The sequence below is a fragment of the Bombina bombina genome, chromosome 1 (genome assembly GCF_027579735.1).
Source record: "Bombina bombina isolate aBomBom1 chromosome 1, aBomBom1.pri, whole genome shotgun sequence".
In the NCBI taxonomy this organism is placed as follows: domain Eukaryota; kingdom Metazoa; phylum Chordata; class Amphibia; order Anura; family Bombinatoridae; genus Bombina; species Bombina bombina.
In genome coordinates this window covers 290914340-290930979 of record NC_069499.1, presented here as the reverse complement: position 1 = coordinate 290930979, position 16640 = coordinate 290914340, and the positions used below count along the sequence as shown (strand labels likewise).

General features: G+C 39.9%; 1 protein-coding gene across 1 annotated transcript in view; it reads right to left on the bottom strand.

Moving 5' to 3' along the window:
• The window catches only part of LOC128645218 (protein mono-ADP-ribosyltransferase PARP14), a 285203-nt gene that overhangs the window by 208049 nt on the left and 60514 nt on the right, over window positions 1–16640 (bottom strand). Inside the window, exon 9 of the mRNA XM_053698043.1 lies at window positions 10552–10633. Within this exon, the coding sequence (XP_053554018.1) occupies window positions 10552–10633 (82 nt within the window). The remainder of the gene's footprint in view (window positions 1–10551; window positions 10634–16640) is intronic.

Here is a 16640-nt window from a genome sequence, read left to right as displayed (position 1 = left end):
ATCTGAAGGATCTTTAAAATAAATACTATTTTCCATAGGAATAGTAGTACGTTTAGCAAGAGTAGAGATAGCCCCATTAACTTTGAGGATCCTTTCCCAAAACTCCAAACTAACTGCTGGCAAAGGATACAATTTTTAAAACCTTAAAGAAGGAATAAAAGCAGTACCAGGCCTATTCCATTCCCTAGCATTAGGAACTGGAAAAAAAACTCTGAAGTAACCACAGGAGGTTAATAAACAGAATTTAAATGTTAACTAGCCTTGAAAATCAAGAGGACTAGTCTCCTCAATATCCAATATAATCAACACTTTTTCAACAAAGAACGAATGTACTCCATTTAAAATAAAAAAGTAGATTTGTTAGTGTCAATATCTGATGAAGGATCTTCTGAATCAGATAGATCCTCATCAGAGAAGGATAATTCAGTATGTTGTCGGTCATTTGAAAATTCATCAACTAAATGAGAAGTTTTAAAAAAGACCTTTACATTTTATTAGAAGGCGGGATGGTAGACACAGCCTTCTGAATAGAATCAGAAAAATATTCTTATAAATTCCCAGGTATATCTTGTACATTAGATGTTAAAAGAATAGCAATAGACAATGCATTAATACTGAAGGACATTTTCTCTGCATGTAAAAGTTTATTATGATAACTTATTACAAACCACAGCTAAAGATATAAATTCATAACATTAAAATAAATTAACGTAGCTTTGGTAGGACTGATATCAGTCAGCAGGAATCCAACAGTGTTTTCTGATACAGGAACAGTTTTGAGACATCTTGCAAATGTAAGAGAAAAACAACATATAAAGCAAAATATCAATTTCCTTATATGACAGTTTCAGGAATGGGGAAAAAAAATGCAAACAGCATAGCCTTCTTACATAGAAAAAAAGACCAGAGGCAAAAGGAATGGGGTCTTAAAACAATGAAAATATTTGGCGCCAAGTATGACGCACAACAAACAGAAAAATATTTGTTGGCGCCAAAGACGTCCGGAAACGAAACACTTGCGTCATAGATCACGCAACCTCGTGAAAGACTCAGTGCCAACTAAGACTCTGGAAATGACGAATTTGCGTCACGAACGTAACTTTTGCGCCCAAAAAATCTTGCGCCAACAATGACGCAATAAATTTTGGCATTTTGCACCCTCGCGAGTCTAATACAGCCCGCAATTTAAAAGAGTCAATTTGAAAAAGACTAAACCCCAGGTAAGAAAAAATATTTCTTAAAAATGCATTTCCCAGATATGAAACTGACAGTCTGCAAGAAAAGGAAATATACTGAAACCTGAATCATGGCAAATATAAGTACAATACATATATTTAGTATGCCAAACCATAGCTAAGAGTGTCTTAAGTAAAAGAAACATACTTACCAAAAGACACCCATCCACATATAGCAGATAGCCAAACCAGTACTGAAACGAGAATCAGTAGAGGTAATGGTATATAAGAGTATATCTTCTATCTGAAAAGGGAGGTAGGAGATGAATCTCTACGACCGATAACAGAGAACCTATGAAATAGATCCCCGTTAGGAAGACCATTGCATTCAATAGGTGATACTCCCTTCACATCCCTCTGACATTCACTGTACTCTGAGAGGAACCGGGCTTCAAAAATGCTGAGAAGCGCATATCAACGTAAAAATCTAGCACAAACTTACTTCACCACCTCCATAGGAGGCAAAGTTTGTAAAACTGAATTGTGGGTGTGGTGAGGGGTGTATTTATAGGCATTTTGAGGTTTGGGAAACTTTGCCCCTCCTGGTAGGATTGTATATCCCATACGTCACTAGCTCATGGACTCTTGCCAATTACATGAAAGAAATGCAAACTTTAGCTTGAGAGCTGTCTATCTCACAATGCAGTGTTCTGGATGTGAATGGGAGATATATACATCACAATATAATGCTCAAAAAAAGCCCCCAAATATTTATGTGATTTCTCTCCTTGACAGTAAATTTTTAATCATCAGGCCCTGTATTTTCTGCATGGTGCAAAGTAGTACGTAGTAATAGTTCCAAATACATACATAGTGTTCAAAATATTCTCTCTTTCAAATGAAAGTAAATTTAAAAGGTCATGAAACCCACATTTTTTTCTTTTGTGATTCTTTTGTGATTTAGAAAGGGTGTGCAATTTTAAACAAATTTACAATTTACTTCTATCTAATTTGCTTAACTCTCTTGATATACTTTTTTGAAAATCATATCTAAATAGGCTCAGTATCTGCTTATTAGTAGCTGCACATAGATGCCTCGTGTGATTGGCTCATCCATGTACATTGCTATTTCATCAACAAAATATATCTAAAGAATGAAGCAAATTAGATAATAGAAGTAAATTGTAATGTTGATTAAAATTGCATTCTCTATCTGAATCATGAAAGACAAATTTTGGTTTTCATGTCCTCCTAATAGAATGCAGTACATTTTTTAAAGCACCATATATAGCTAAATTTCTGGTTGGCTTCAGCTTTTTAATATAATTAAAATTATACATGTTTTGCTATAGTCTTTTAAATATTTTAATTGCCTTAGGTAATAGCTTTTATAATAACTATATGATGATGCTTTATGCTTATAATAAATCTTCATTCAAACTGAATACCTGTAGAAATAATCTTTATTGTGTGCATTTTGAGATATATATATATATATATATATATATATATATATATATATATATATATATATATATATATATATATACAGGGAGTGCAGAATTATTAAACAAATGAGTATTTTGACCACATCATCCTCTTTATGCATGTTGTCTTACTCCTAAAGCCTACTACCAATTAAGCATATTCGGTGATGTGCATCTCTGTAATGAGAAGGGGTGTGGTCTAATGACATCAACACCCTATATCAGGTGTGCATAATTATTAGGCAACTTCCTTTCCTTTGGCAAAATGGGTCAAAAGAAGGACTTGACAGGCTCAGAAAAGTCAAAAATAGTGAGATATCTTGCAGAGGGATGCAGCACTCTTAAAATTGAAAAGCATCTGAAGCGTGATCATCGAACAATCAAGCGTTTCATTCAAAATAGTCAACAGGGTCGCAAGAAGCGTGTGGAAAAACCAAGGCGCAAAATAACTGCCCATGAACTGAGAAAAGTCAAGCGTGCAGCTGCCAAGATGCCACTTAACCAGTTTGGCCATATTTCAGAGCTGCAACATCACTGGAGTGCCCAAAAGCACAAGGTGTGCAATACTCAGAGACATGGCCAAGGTAAGAAAGGCTGAAAGACGACCACCACTGAACAAGACACACAAGCTGAAACGTCAAGACTGGGCCAAGAAATATCTCAAGACTGATTTTTCTAAGGTTTTATGGACTGATGAAATGAGAGTGAGTCTTGATGGGCCAGATGGATGGGCCCGTGGCTGGATTGGTAAAGGGCAGAGAGCTCCAGTCCGACTAAGACGCCAGCAAGGTGGAGGTGGAGTACTGGTTTGGGCTGGTATCATCAAAGATGAGCTTGTGGGGCCTTTTCGGGTTGAGGATGGAGTCAAGCTCAACTCCCAGTCCTACTGCCAGTTTCTGGAAGACACCTTCTTCAAGCAGTGGTACAGGAAAGAAGTCTGCATCCTTCAAGAAAAACATGATTTTCATGCAGGACAATGCTCCATCACACGCGTCCAAGTACTCCACAGCGTGGCTGGCAAGAAAGGGTATAAAAGAAGAAAATCTAATGACATGGCCTCCTTGTTCACCTGATCTGAACCCCATTGAGAACCTGTGGTCCATCATCAAATGTGAGATTTACAAGGAGGGAAAACAGTACACCTCTCTGAACAGTGTCTGGGAGGCTGTGGTTGCTGCTGCATGCAATGTTGATGGTGAACAGATCAAAACACTGACAGAATCCATGGATGGATTCTTGCAAAGAAAGGTGGCTATATTGGTCACTGATTTGTTTTTGTTTTGTTTTTGAATGTCAGAAATGTATATTTGTGAATGTTGAGATGTTATATTGGTTTCACTGGTAAAAATAAATAATTGAAATGGGTATATATTTGTTTTTTGTTAAGTTGCCTAATAATTATGCACAGTAATAGTCACCTGCACACACAGATATCCCCCTAAAATAGCTATAACTAAAAACAAACTAAAAACTACTTCCAAAACTATTCAGCTTTGATATTAATGAGTTTTTTGGGTTCATTGAGAACATGGTTGTTGTTCAACAATAAAATTAATCCTCAAAAATACAACTTGCCTAATAATTCTGCACTCCCTGTATACTGTGTATATATATATATATATATATATATATATATATATATATATATATATATATATATATATATATATATATATCATATTTACAGTCCACTCACTCCGTGTTATTTTTTTAAATGAAAAAACATAAATTAATTCATACAAGTGCCTGACCTCTGAGGTTTTGTTTTCTGCATCATATAATATAAAAACATAAAACTCATGGATATTTTTTTTATATATAGAAGCATACTAAACGATCTGTAATAACGTCACAACATTTTCAGGTTTGCCTATGCTCCACAGTGTGCACTTATTTTAGTCATTTGACCAAAGATTTTCATGCTCAATGGTATAGTAAGGGGCCCCATAATTCCTAATAGCTGCCCTGGTGCCACTACCAGCTCTAATTCTGAATTCAACCTGCCTGGAAATGTAATGCAGGGTATGCCAGCTTAGGCAGATTGAATTTCAATGTCATCTGATTGAAAAGTTTGGGGCAAGCTGTGACTGTGGAGATTTGAGGATGTTGCCAGTGATAGAAAAAATTCTATCACTTTGGACGTTGCTAAGTGGACATGAAAGCCGGTTCAGAGAGGTAGGCTTTCACCGTCTTTGAAGCACTACTCTTGTTTGTAGGAGTATGGATGGTCCCGACCAAATACCCAAGGGCCTCTGCCCAAAACGTTGTTGCTCCAGTCTATTGGGTCTCACATTGTCTATGAGGATGAACAACAGAAGATGAGGATGAAGACATTTGTGTAATAGTGCTTATGCCACTACAGCAAGGACCTTCTCATGCTCCTGCTCTTCTTCCTCTCTAAACATAGCACTTTTTCTTTAAGCTCTTGCATTTATGCAGCTTCTTCATCAAATAGGTTACCTCAGCATAGGGCTGTCATTGTAGAGCCTCATGGCCATCAATGAAGCTATCAAGTTTGTTGAGCCAGGAAATGACCAAGCAATGCAAAGTGACATTTAATACCAATTCCTGCCACAGTTGTGAGTGTAAATATATATATATATATATATATATATATATATATATATATATATATATATATGTACATACACAGAGGGAGATATGTAGATAGATATATAAATAACAGAATTTATGTTTACCTAATACATTTCTTTCTCCTACGGTGTATCCGGTCCACGGCTTCATCCTTACTTGTGGGATATTCTCTTCCCCTACAGGAAGTGGCAAAGAGAGCACACAGCAGAGCTGTCCATATAGCTCCCCTCAGGCACCGCCCCCCCCAGTCATTCGACCGACGGTTAGGAGAAAAAGGAGAACCATAAGGTGCAGTGGTGACTGTAGTTTACAAAAAATAAATTTAAACCTGACCAAAATGCCAGGGCGGGCCGTGGACCGGATACACCGTAGGAGAAAGAAATTTATCAGGTAAACATAAATTCTGTTTTCTCCTACATTGGTGTATCCGGTCCACGGCTTCATCCTTACTTGTGGGAACCAATACCAAAGCTTTAGGACACGGATGAAGGGAGGGAACAAGTCAGGTAACCTAAACGGAAGGCACCACTGCTTGCAAAACCTTTCTCCCAAAAATAGCCTCCGAAGAAGCAAAAGTAATGAATTTGTAAAATTTGGCAAACGTATGCAGTGAAGACCAAGTCGCTGCCTTACAAATCTGTTCAACAGAAGCCTCATTCTTGGAAGCCCATGTGGAAGCCACAGCTCTAGTAGAGTGAGCTGTAATTCGTTCAGGAGGCTGCCTTCCAGCAGTCTCATAAGCCAACCGGATGATGCTTTTCAGCCAGAAAGACAGAGAGGTCGCAGTCGCCTTTTGACTTCTCCTCTTGCCAGAATAGACGACAAACAAGGACGATGTTTGTCTGAAGTCTTTAGTTGCTTTTAGATAAAACTTTAAAGCACGAACCCCATCAAGATGGTGTAACAGACGTTCCTTGTTAGAAACTGGATTAGGACACAGAGAAGGAACAACTATTTCCTGGTTGATATTCTTATTGGAAACCACTTTTGGAAGAAAACCAGGTTTGGTACGTAAAACGACCTTATCTGTATGAAACACCAGATAGGGTGAATTACACTGCAAAGCAGACCATTCAGAAACTCTTCTAGCAGAAGAAATAGCTACAAAAAAACAAAACTTTCCAAGATAGTAACTTAATATCTATGGAATGTAGAGGTTCAAACGGAACCCCTTGAAGAACTGAAAGAACTAAATTTAGACTCCATGGAGGAGCCACAGGTCTGTAGACAGGCTTGATTCTGACTAAAGCCTGTACAAACCCTGAATATCTGGCATGGCTGCCAGACGCTTGTGTAACCAAACAGACAGAGCAGATATCTGTCCCTTAAAAGAACTAGCTGACAGACCTTTCTCCAATCCTTCTTGGAGAAAAGATAGTATCCTTGGAATCCTAATCTTACTCCATGAGTAACCCTTGGATTCGCACCAGCAAAGATATTTCCGCCATATCTTATGGTAAATTTTCCTGGTGACAGGCTTTCTAGCCTGGATCAGAGTATCTATAACTGATTCCGAAACCCCACGTTTAGCTAGAATCAAGCGTTCAATCTCAAAGCAGTCAGTTGCAGAGAAACTAGGTTTGGATGTTCGAATCGACCTTGAATTAGAAGGTCCTGCCTCAAAGGCAGCTTCCATGGTGGAACCGATGACATATTCACCAGGTCTGCATACCAAGTCCTGCTTGGCCACGCAGGAGCTATTAGAATTACCGAAGCCTTCTCCTGCTTGATCCTGGCTACTAGCCGGGGGAGAAGGGGAAACGGTGGAAAGACATAAGCTAGATTGAACGACCAAGGCGCTACTAAGGTATCTACCAATGTCGCCTTGGGATCCCTGGACCTGGACCCGTAACGTGTAACTTTGAAGTTCTGACGTGACGCCATCAGATCCAGATCTGTAATGCCCCATAGCTGGGTCAGCTGAGCAAAAAAACCTCCGGGTGGAGTTCCCACTCCCCCGGATGGAAAGTCTGAAGACTTAGATAATCCGCTTCCCAGTTGTCCACTCCTGGGATGTGAATTGCTGATAGATGGCAGGAGTGATCCTCTGCCCATTTGATGATCTTGGATACCTCCCTCATCGCCAGGGAACTCTTTGTTCCCCCCTGATGATTGATGTACGCAACAGTCGTCAAGTTGTCCGACTGAAAACTGATGAATTTGGCCTCCGCTAGTTGAGGCCATGCCTGGAGCGCATTGAATATCGCTCTCAATTCCAAAATGTTTATCGGGAGAAGAAATTCTTCCCGAGACCATAGACCCTGAACCTTCAGGGACTTCCAGACCGCGCCCCAGCCTAAGAGGCTGGCGTCGGTCGTGACAATGATCCACTTCGGTCTTCGGAAACTCATTCCCTGAGACAGGTGATCCTGAGACAACCACCAGAGGAGTGAGTCTCTGGTTTGCTGGTCCATCTGAATCTGGGGAGAAAAATCTGCATAATCCCCATTTCATTGTTTGAGCATGCACAGTTGCAATGGCACACTTCACACATAAATTTAATGGGGGAACCACCTTGGCCTTTGGACATACAGAACATAGGCTATCTGAAGACTCAGACATGTTTAACAGACTTAAACAGAACTATAATGCAATAAAAATTATTTTTGACAAAAATGTTACTGTCTCTTTAAATAATAAAAAAAACACACTTTTTTACTGAAATATGAAAAAAACATGAAATAAACATCCGATTTTAATGAAATTTTCACCACAGAGTCTTAATGCTTTGAAAAGATTGCACACAAATTTTCAGATCAATTAACCCCTTAATGCACACTTTTTTACTGAAACATAAAAAAAAACATGAAATAAACATCCGATTTTAATGAAATTTTCACCACAGAGTCTTAATGCTTTGAAAAGATTGCACACAAATTTTCAGATCAATTAACCCCTTAATGCCCAAACCGGAGTTAATAACAGTTATTAACCAGTTAACACACTACAGTACTAGCCACAGATTTCACTGTAGCCTTTTACCTTCATTAGGGATTATTTTAGCAGGAAATAAGCCTCCCTGGAGTCTTTTATGATGCCTCTTGACTCCCCACATGAAGCTGCATGGATTGCCTAGGCAAAAAACAACTGCACAATTTAGGCCTAAAAATTAGGCCTCCTCCCTCTTCATTCTAGAGTGGAGGGGCCTTTCTGACTAGATTTAGGTGTCCAAATAAGTGCCAGGCAGAAATTAAACCCCAAAAGTGTTTTAAAGTCTGAAAAAACACCTTATTTATAGTGAAAAACATGCTAAAAAGCAATCGATTTTAAAGCCCACAATAGTGTCAACCAGCATAGAGCCCTAAATATAAGCCATCATTTTATACAGAGTCTATTAGAAAAAAATGGCTCACCAATCCCAGAGGGAATTTCTGACAGTCTTCTAGCATTACATGGTCTTGTTAGAAAAATGACTGATCATAACTGAAGCAGTTAAGCCTGCAAACTGTTCCCCCCAACTGATGTTCTCTGGTTAACAGTCCTGCGTGGGAACAGCAATGGATTTTAGTTACTGGTGCTAAAATCATATTCCTCTTAGCAGAAATCTTCATCACTTTCTGCTGTAGAGTAAATAGTACAAACCGGCACTATTTTAAAATAACAAACTCTTGATAGAAGAAATAAAAAACTACAACTAACACCACATACTCTTTACCACCCCGTGGAGATGCTACTTGTTCAGAGCGGCAAAGAGAATGACTGGGGGGGCGGAGCCTGAGGGGAGCTATATGGACAGCTCTGCTGTGTGCTCTCTTTGCCACTTCCTGTAGGGGAAGAGAATATCCCACAAGTAAGGATGAAGCCGTGGACCGGATACACCAATGTAGGAGAAATTTATATAGCTATATATCTATCTGTGTGTGTGTGTCTATATATATATATATATATATATATATATATATACATACACAGAGGGAGATAATGATATGTAGATAGATATATAAATATTTATATAGCTATATATCTATCTATCTGTGTGTGTCTCTCTCTATATATATATATATATATATATATATATATATATATACAGTGGGACCTCGGTTTACGAATTTAATGCGTTCTCCGGGACGTTTCGTATTGCGAAAAATTCGTAAACCGAAACACGGTTTCCCATAGGAATGCATTGAAAACCAATTAATGCGTTCCGGAGGTAAGAAAAAAGGCTCCAAAACCTGCTCCAAAAGGCTCCACAACTTGCTGCAAATGGCTCCAAAAGGCTCCAAAACCGGGACACTTGTTTCGTATTGCGAAAAAAATTCGTAAAACGAAACACGGTTTCCCATAGGAATGCATTGAAAACCAAATAATTTGTTCGTATTGCGAAAAAAATTCTTAAACCGAGGCATTTTTTTCCCAGAATTTTCATTCGTAAACCGAAATTTCGTTTACCGAGTCGTTTGTTAACCGAGGTCCCACTGTATATATATATATACACACACACAAGTATACATATATACAGAGAGAGAGATATAGATAGATACATATTATATATCTATCTATATATCTCTCTGTATATACAGTATGTGTATATTCACTATATTCACTAATTCTAGACATATAAGTGAGTAATTTTTTTGATACATATGTTTAGCAGGTTATTGTTCTTCTGGTTATATTCTATATTCTGTATTTTAGTATGTGCCATATATATGTGCATAAGCACAGAAATACATTTAAATATGTATAAGGTGGTTCACTAATATACATGGATTGTGTCCCATATTATGCATATGTTTTGAGGCTGCTTATTTATTAAGTGTATCAATGGGTTAAATAAAAAACCCTTAGCATTGACTTATCAATTAAGTTTTAACCTATCAGGTATCTCCAGCTACCTTAAATAGGCTAGCAGGTGTTTTAACTGTAGCTATGATTACGCCTTGACAGGCGAAACATGTCAGCAGTAATTTTCTAGTCTATGCTACGTTTGTGACTATCTGTAATCGTGTACTCACGGACATTTAAACCGGAATAAAGTCGAGTTATGTTTGGAAACAGCCATCTGCATCTCTTCATTTCTTTTTGGCTGTATATACAGTACATATATATATATATATATGTATATATATATACACACACACACATCTATCTGGGAGTATGGAGTGGAGAAAAGCTCTGAAACATAGTAGTGTTTTTGCCTCCCTAGAGAAAGTAACACCTGTTTGATATTCTCATGAATTCTCACCATTGTATGAAAAAAATCTTTGACAATTTAAATAATTCTAATGAAGAAAAAGCAGAAGCTTTTATATAATAATAATTAAAAAAAAATCATATAAAATTCTTAACTGAACCTTTTTCATAACTTGCTTTGGTCGGATTACTGGGATCACCTGCTTTTGCTTCAATTCGATTCTCAAGCTCATCAGAAAATGCCTAAAAAATGTTAATAAAACGTTACAAAGATAGCTCAAATCACACTTTTAAGCTAATAATTTTTTTTTACAAATTACATAAAATTATCTAAATGTTCATTTGTGATATTAATATAAAACTAGTTTTGTAAAAATGTGCGATTTCTACCATCAAAACAAATGAGCTATCAGCAGGAGAGTAGGTTGAGGAAACTCGCAGTTTTTTTAGTGTTTTTTTTTTTCTTTTTTCATTTCTCTCCCCTACTTCTCCCTTCCCCTTCCCCCCCCCCCTCTTCCCTCTACCCCACCTTTCTCTCTAAGCTTTCTCCCCGAACTTTTTCTCTTTCTACAGCTCTAGCGCTAAGGTCAAAAACATAATTTATGCTTACCTGATAAATTCCTTTCTTCTGTTGTGTGATCAGTCCACGGGTCATCATTACTTCTGGGATATTATCTGCTCCCCTACAGGAAGTGCAAGAGGATTCACCCAGCAGAGTTGCTATATAGCTCCTCCCCTCTACGTCACCTCCAGTCATTCGACCAAAGACCAACGAGAAAGGAGAAGCCAAGGGTGTAGTGGTGACTGGATTATAATTTAAAAAATATTTACCTGCCTTAAAAAACAGGGCGGGCCGTGGACTGATCACACAACAGAAGAAAGGAATTTATCAGGTAAGCATAAATTATGTTTTCTTCTGTTATGTGTGATCAGTCCACGGGTCATCATTACTTCTGGGATACCAATACCAAAGCAAAAGTACACGGATGACGGGAGGGATAGGCAGGCTCATTATACAGAAGGAACCACTGCCTGAAGAACCTTTCTCCCAAAAATAGCCTCCGAAGAAGCAAAAGTGTCAAATTTGTAAAATTTGGAAAAAGTATGAAGCGAAGACCAAGTTGCAGCCTTGCAAATCTGTTCAACAGAGGCCTCATTCTTAAAGGCCCAAGTGGAAGCCACAGCTCTAGTAGAATGAGCTGTAATTCTTTCAGGAGGCTGCTGTCCAGCAGTCTCATAGGCTAAACGAATTATGCTACGAAGCCAGAAGGAGAGAGAGGTAGCCGAAGCCTTATGACCTCTCCTCTGACCAGAGTACACGACAAACAGGGAAGACGTTTGTCGAAAATCCTTAGTTGCCTGCAAGTAGAACTTGAGGGCACGAACTACATCCAGATTGTGTAGAAGACGTTCCTTCTTTGAAGAAGGATTTGGACACAAGGATGGAACAACAATCTCTTGATTGATATTCCTGTTAGTGACTACCTTAGGTAAGAACCCAGGTTTAGTACGCAGAACTACCTTGTCTGAGTGAAAAATCAGATAAGGAGAATCACAATGTAAGGCTGATAACTCAGAGACTCTTCGAGCCGAGGAAATAGCCATTAAAAACAGAACTTTCCAAGATAACAATTTTATATCAATGGAATGAAGGGGTTCAAACGGAACACCCTGTAAAACGTTAAGAACTAAGTTTAAACTCCATGGCGGAGCAACAGTTTTAAACACAGGCTTGATCCTAGCTAAAGCCTGACAAAAGGCCTGGACGTCTGGATTTTCTGACAGACGCCTGTGTAACAAGATGGACAGAGCTGAGATCTGTCCCTTTAATGAGCTAGCCGATAAACCCTTTTCTAAACCTTCTTGTAGAAAGGACAATATCCTAGGAATCCTAACCTTACTCCAGGAGTAACCTTTGGATTCGCATCAGTATAGGTATTTACGCCATATCTTATGGTAAATCCTTCTGGTAACAGGCTTCCTAGCCTGTATCAGGGTATCAATAACCGACTCAGAAAAACCACGTTTTGATAAAATCAAGCGTTCAATTTCCAAGCAGTCAGCTTCAGAGAAGTTAGATTTTGATGTTTGAATGGACCCTGTATCAGAAGGTCCTGTCTTAGAGGTAGAGACCAAGGCGGACAGGATGACATGTCCACTAGATCTGCATACCAAGTCCTGCGTGGCCATGCAGGCGCTTTTAGAATCACTGATGCTCTCTCCTGTTTGATTTTGGCAATCAATCGAGGAAGCAGCGGGAAGGGTGGAAACACATAAGCCATCCCGAAGTTCCAAGGTGCTGTCAAAGCATCTATCAGAACCGCTCCCGGATCCCTGGATCTGGACCCGTAGCGAGGAAGTTTGGCGTTCTGGCGAGACGCCATGAGATCTATCTCTGGTTTGCCCCAACGTCGAAGTATTTGGGCAAAGACCTCCGGATGAAGTTCCCACTCCCCCGGATGAAAAGTCTGGCGACTCAAGAAATCCGCCTCCCAGTTCTCCACTCCCGGGATGTGGATTGCTGACAGGTGGCAAGAGTGAGACTCTGCCCAGCAAATTATCTTTGATACTTCCATCATTGCTAGGGAGCTTCTTGTCCCTCCCTGATGGTTGATGTAAGCTACAGTCGTGATGTTGTCCGACTGAAACCTGATGAACCCCCGAGTTTTTAACTGGGGCCAAGCTAGAAGGGCATTGAGAACTGCTCTCAATTCCAGAATGTTTATTGGCAGGAGACTTTCCTCCTGACTCCATTGTCCCTGAGCCTTCAGAGAATTCCAGACAGCGCCCCAACCTAGTAGGCTGGCGTCTGTTGTTACAATTGTCCAGTCCGGCCTGCTGAATGGCATCCCCCTGGACAGATGTGGCCGAGAAAGCCACCATAGAAGAGAGTTTCTGGTCTCTTGATCCAGATTCAGAGTGGGGGACAAATCTGAGTAATCCCCATTCCACTGACTCAGCATGCACAATTGCAGCGGTCTGAGATGTAGGCGTGCAAAGGGTACTATGTCCATTGCTGCTACCATTAAGCCGATCACCTCCATGCATTGAGCTACTGACGGGAGTTGAATGGAATGAAGGACACGGCATGCATTTAGAAGCTTTGTTAATCTGTCTTCTGTCAGATAAATCTTCATTTCTACAGAATCTATAAGAGTCCCCAGGAATGGAACTCTTGTGAGAGGAAAGAGAGAACTCTTCTTTTCGTTCACTTTCCATCCATGCGACCTTAGAAATGCCAGAACTAACTCTGTATGAGACTTGGCAGTTTGAAAGCTTGAAGCTTGTATCAGAATGTCGTCTAGGTACGGAGCTACCGAAATTCCTCGCGGTCTTAGTACCGCCAGAAGGGCACCCAGAACCTTTGTGAAGATTCTTGGAGCCGTAGCCAATCCGAATGGAAGGGCTACAAACTGGTAATGCCTGTTTAAGAAGGCAAACCTTAGATACCGGTAATGATCTTTGTGAATCGGTATGTGAAGGTAAGCATCCTTTAAATCCACTGTGGTCATGTACTGACCCTTTTGGATCATGGGTAAGATAGTCCGAATAGTTTCCATTTTGAACGATGGAACTCTTAGGAATTTGTTTAGGATCTTTAAATCCAAGATTGGCCTGAAAGTTCCCTCTTTTTTGGGAACCACAAACAGGTTTGAGTAAAACCCTTGTCCTTGTTCCGACCGCGGAACCGGATGGATCACTCCCATTAATAATAGATCTTGTACACAGCGTAGAAACGCGTCTTTCTTTATTTGGTTTGTTGACAACCTTGACAGATGAAATCTCCCTCTTGGGGGAGAGAATTTGAAGTCTAGAAGGTATCCCTGAGATATGATCTCTAGCGCCCAGGGATCCTGGACATCTCTTGCCCAAGCCTGGGCGAAGAGAGAGAGTCTGCCCCCCACTAGATCCGGTCCCGGATCGGGGGCCCTCGGTTCATGCTGTCTTAGGGGCAGCAGCAGGTTTCCTGGCCTGCTTGCCCTTATTCCAGGACTGGTTAGGTTTCCAGCCTTGTCTGTAACGAGCAACAGCTCCTTCCTGTTTTGGTGCAGTGGAAGTTGATGCTGTTCCTGATTTGAAATTCCGAAAGGGACGAAAATTAGACTGTCTAGCCTTAGCTTTGGCTTTGTCTTGAGGTAGAGCGTGGCCCTTACCTCCTGTAATGTCAGCAATAATTTCTTTCAAACCGGGCCCAAATAAAGTTTGCCCCTTGAAAGGTATATTAAGTAATTTGGACTTAGAAGTTACATCAGCCGACCAGGATTTTAGCCACAGCGCCCTACGTGCCTGAATGGCGAATCCTGAATTCTTAGCCGTAAGTTTGGTTAAATGTACTACGGCCTCCGAAATGAATGAATTAGCTAGTTTAAGGACTCTAAGCCTGTCCGTAATGTCGTCCAGCGTAGCTGAACTAAGGTTCTCTTCCAGAGACTCAATCCAAAATGCTGCCGCAGCCGTAATCGGCGCGATGCATGCAAGGGGTTGTAATATAAAACCTTGTTGAACAAACATTTTCTTAAGGTAACCCTCTAATTTTTTATCCATAGGATCTGAAAAAGCACAGCTATCCTCCACCGGGATAGTGGTGCGCTTAGCTAAAGTAGAAACTGCTCCCTCCACCTTAGGGACCGTTTGCCATAAGTCCCGTGTGGTGGCGTCTATTGGAAACATCTTTCTAAATATTGGAGGGGGTGAGAACGGCACACCGGGTCTATCCCACTCCTTAGTAACAATTTCAGTTAATCTCTTAGGTATAGGAAAAACGTCAGTACTCGCCGGTACCGCAAAGTATTTATCCAACCTACACATTTTCTCTGGTATTGCAACAGTGTTACAATCGTTAAGAGCCGCTAAGACCTCCCCTAGTAATACACGGAGGTTTTCCAATTTAAATTTAAAATTTGAAATATCTGAATCCAATCTGCTTGGATCAGAACCGTCACCTACAGAATGAAGCTCTCCGTCCTCATGCTCTGCAAGCTGTGACGCAGTATCAGACATGGCCCTAGAATTATCAGCGCACTCTGTTCTCACCCCAGAGTGATCACGCTTGCCTCTTAGTTCTGGTAATTTAGCCAAAACTTCAGTCATGACAGTAGCCATATCTTGTAATGTTATCTGTAATGGCTGCCCAGATGTACTAGGCGCCATAATATCACGCACCTCCCGGGCGGGAGATGCAGGGTACTGACACGTGAGGCGAGTTAGTCGGCATAACTCTCCCCTCGCTGTTTGGTGAAATTTGTTCAATTTGTACAGATTGGCTTTTATTTAAAGTAGCATCAATACAGTTAGTACATAAATTTCTATTGGGCTCCACCTTGGCATTGGAACAAATGACACAGGTATCTTCCTCTGAATCAGACATGTTTAACACACTAGCAATAAACATGCAACTCGGTTACAATCTTATTTAACAAAAACGTACTGTGCCTCAAGAAGCACTAAACGATTAAATGACAGTTGAAATAATGAACTGAAAAACAGTTATAGCATCACTCTTTAAAAACAACACAACTTTTTAGCAAAGGTTTGTTCCCATTAGTAAAGTAACACTAATTAAATTTTAAACATAAAAATTACAGAGCAACGTTTTAAATCACAGTCACTATATAAGTCTCACAGCTCTGCTGAGAGAATCTACCTCCCTTCAAAGAAGTTTGAAGACCCCTGAGTTCTGTTAGAGATGAACCGGATCATGCAGAAAATACAACAGTAACTGACTGGAAATTTTTGATGCGTAGCAAAGAGCGCCAAAAACGGCCCCTCCCTCTCACACACAGCAGTGAGAGAGAAACGAAACTGTCATAATTAAAACAAGCAAACTGCCAAGTGGAAAAATAATGCCCAAATATTTATTCACTCAGTACCTCATTAATGCAAACGATTCTACATTCCAGCAAAAACGTTTAACATAAAAAATACCTATTAAAAGGTTTAATGTACTTTTACAGAGTAATTCCGGTGAAATACCATCCCCAGAATACTAAAGTGTAGAGTATACATACATGTTCATTATAACGGTATGGCAGGATTTTCTCATCAATTCCATTCAGAAAATAAAAACTGCTACATACCTCAATGCAGATTCAACTGCCCGCTGTCCCCTGATCTGAAGTTTTTACCTCCCTCAGATGGCCGAGAAACAGCAATATGATCTTAACTACTCCGGTTAAAATCATAAGAAAAACTCTGGTAGATTCTTCTTCAAACTCTGCCAGAGAGGTAATAACACGCTCCGGTGCTATTG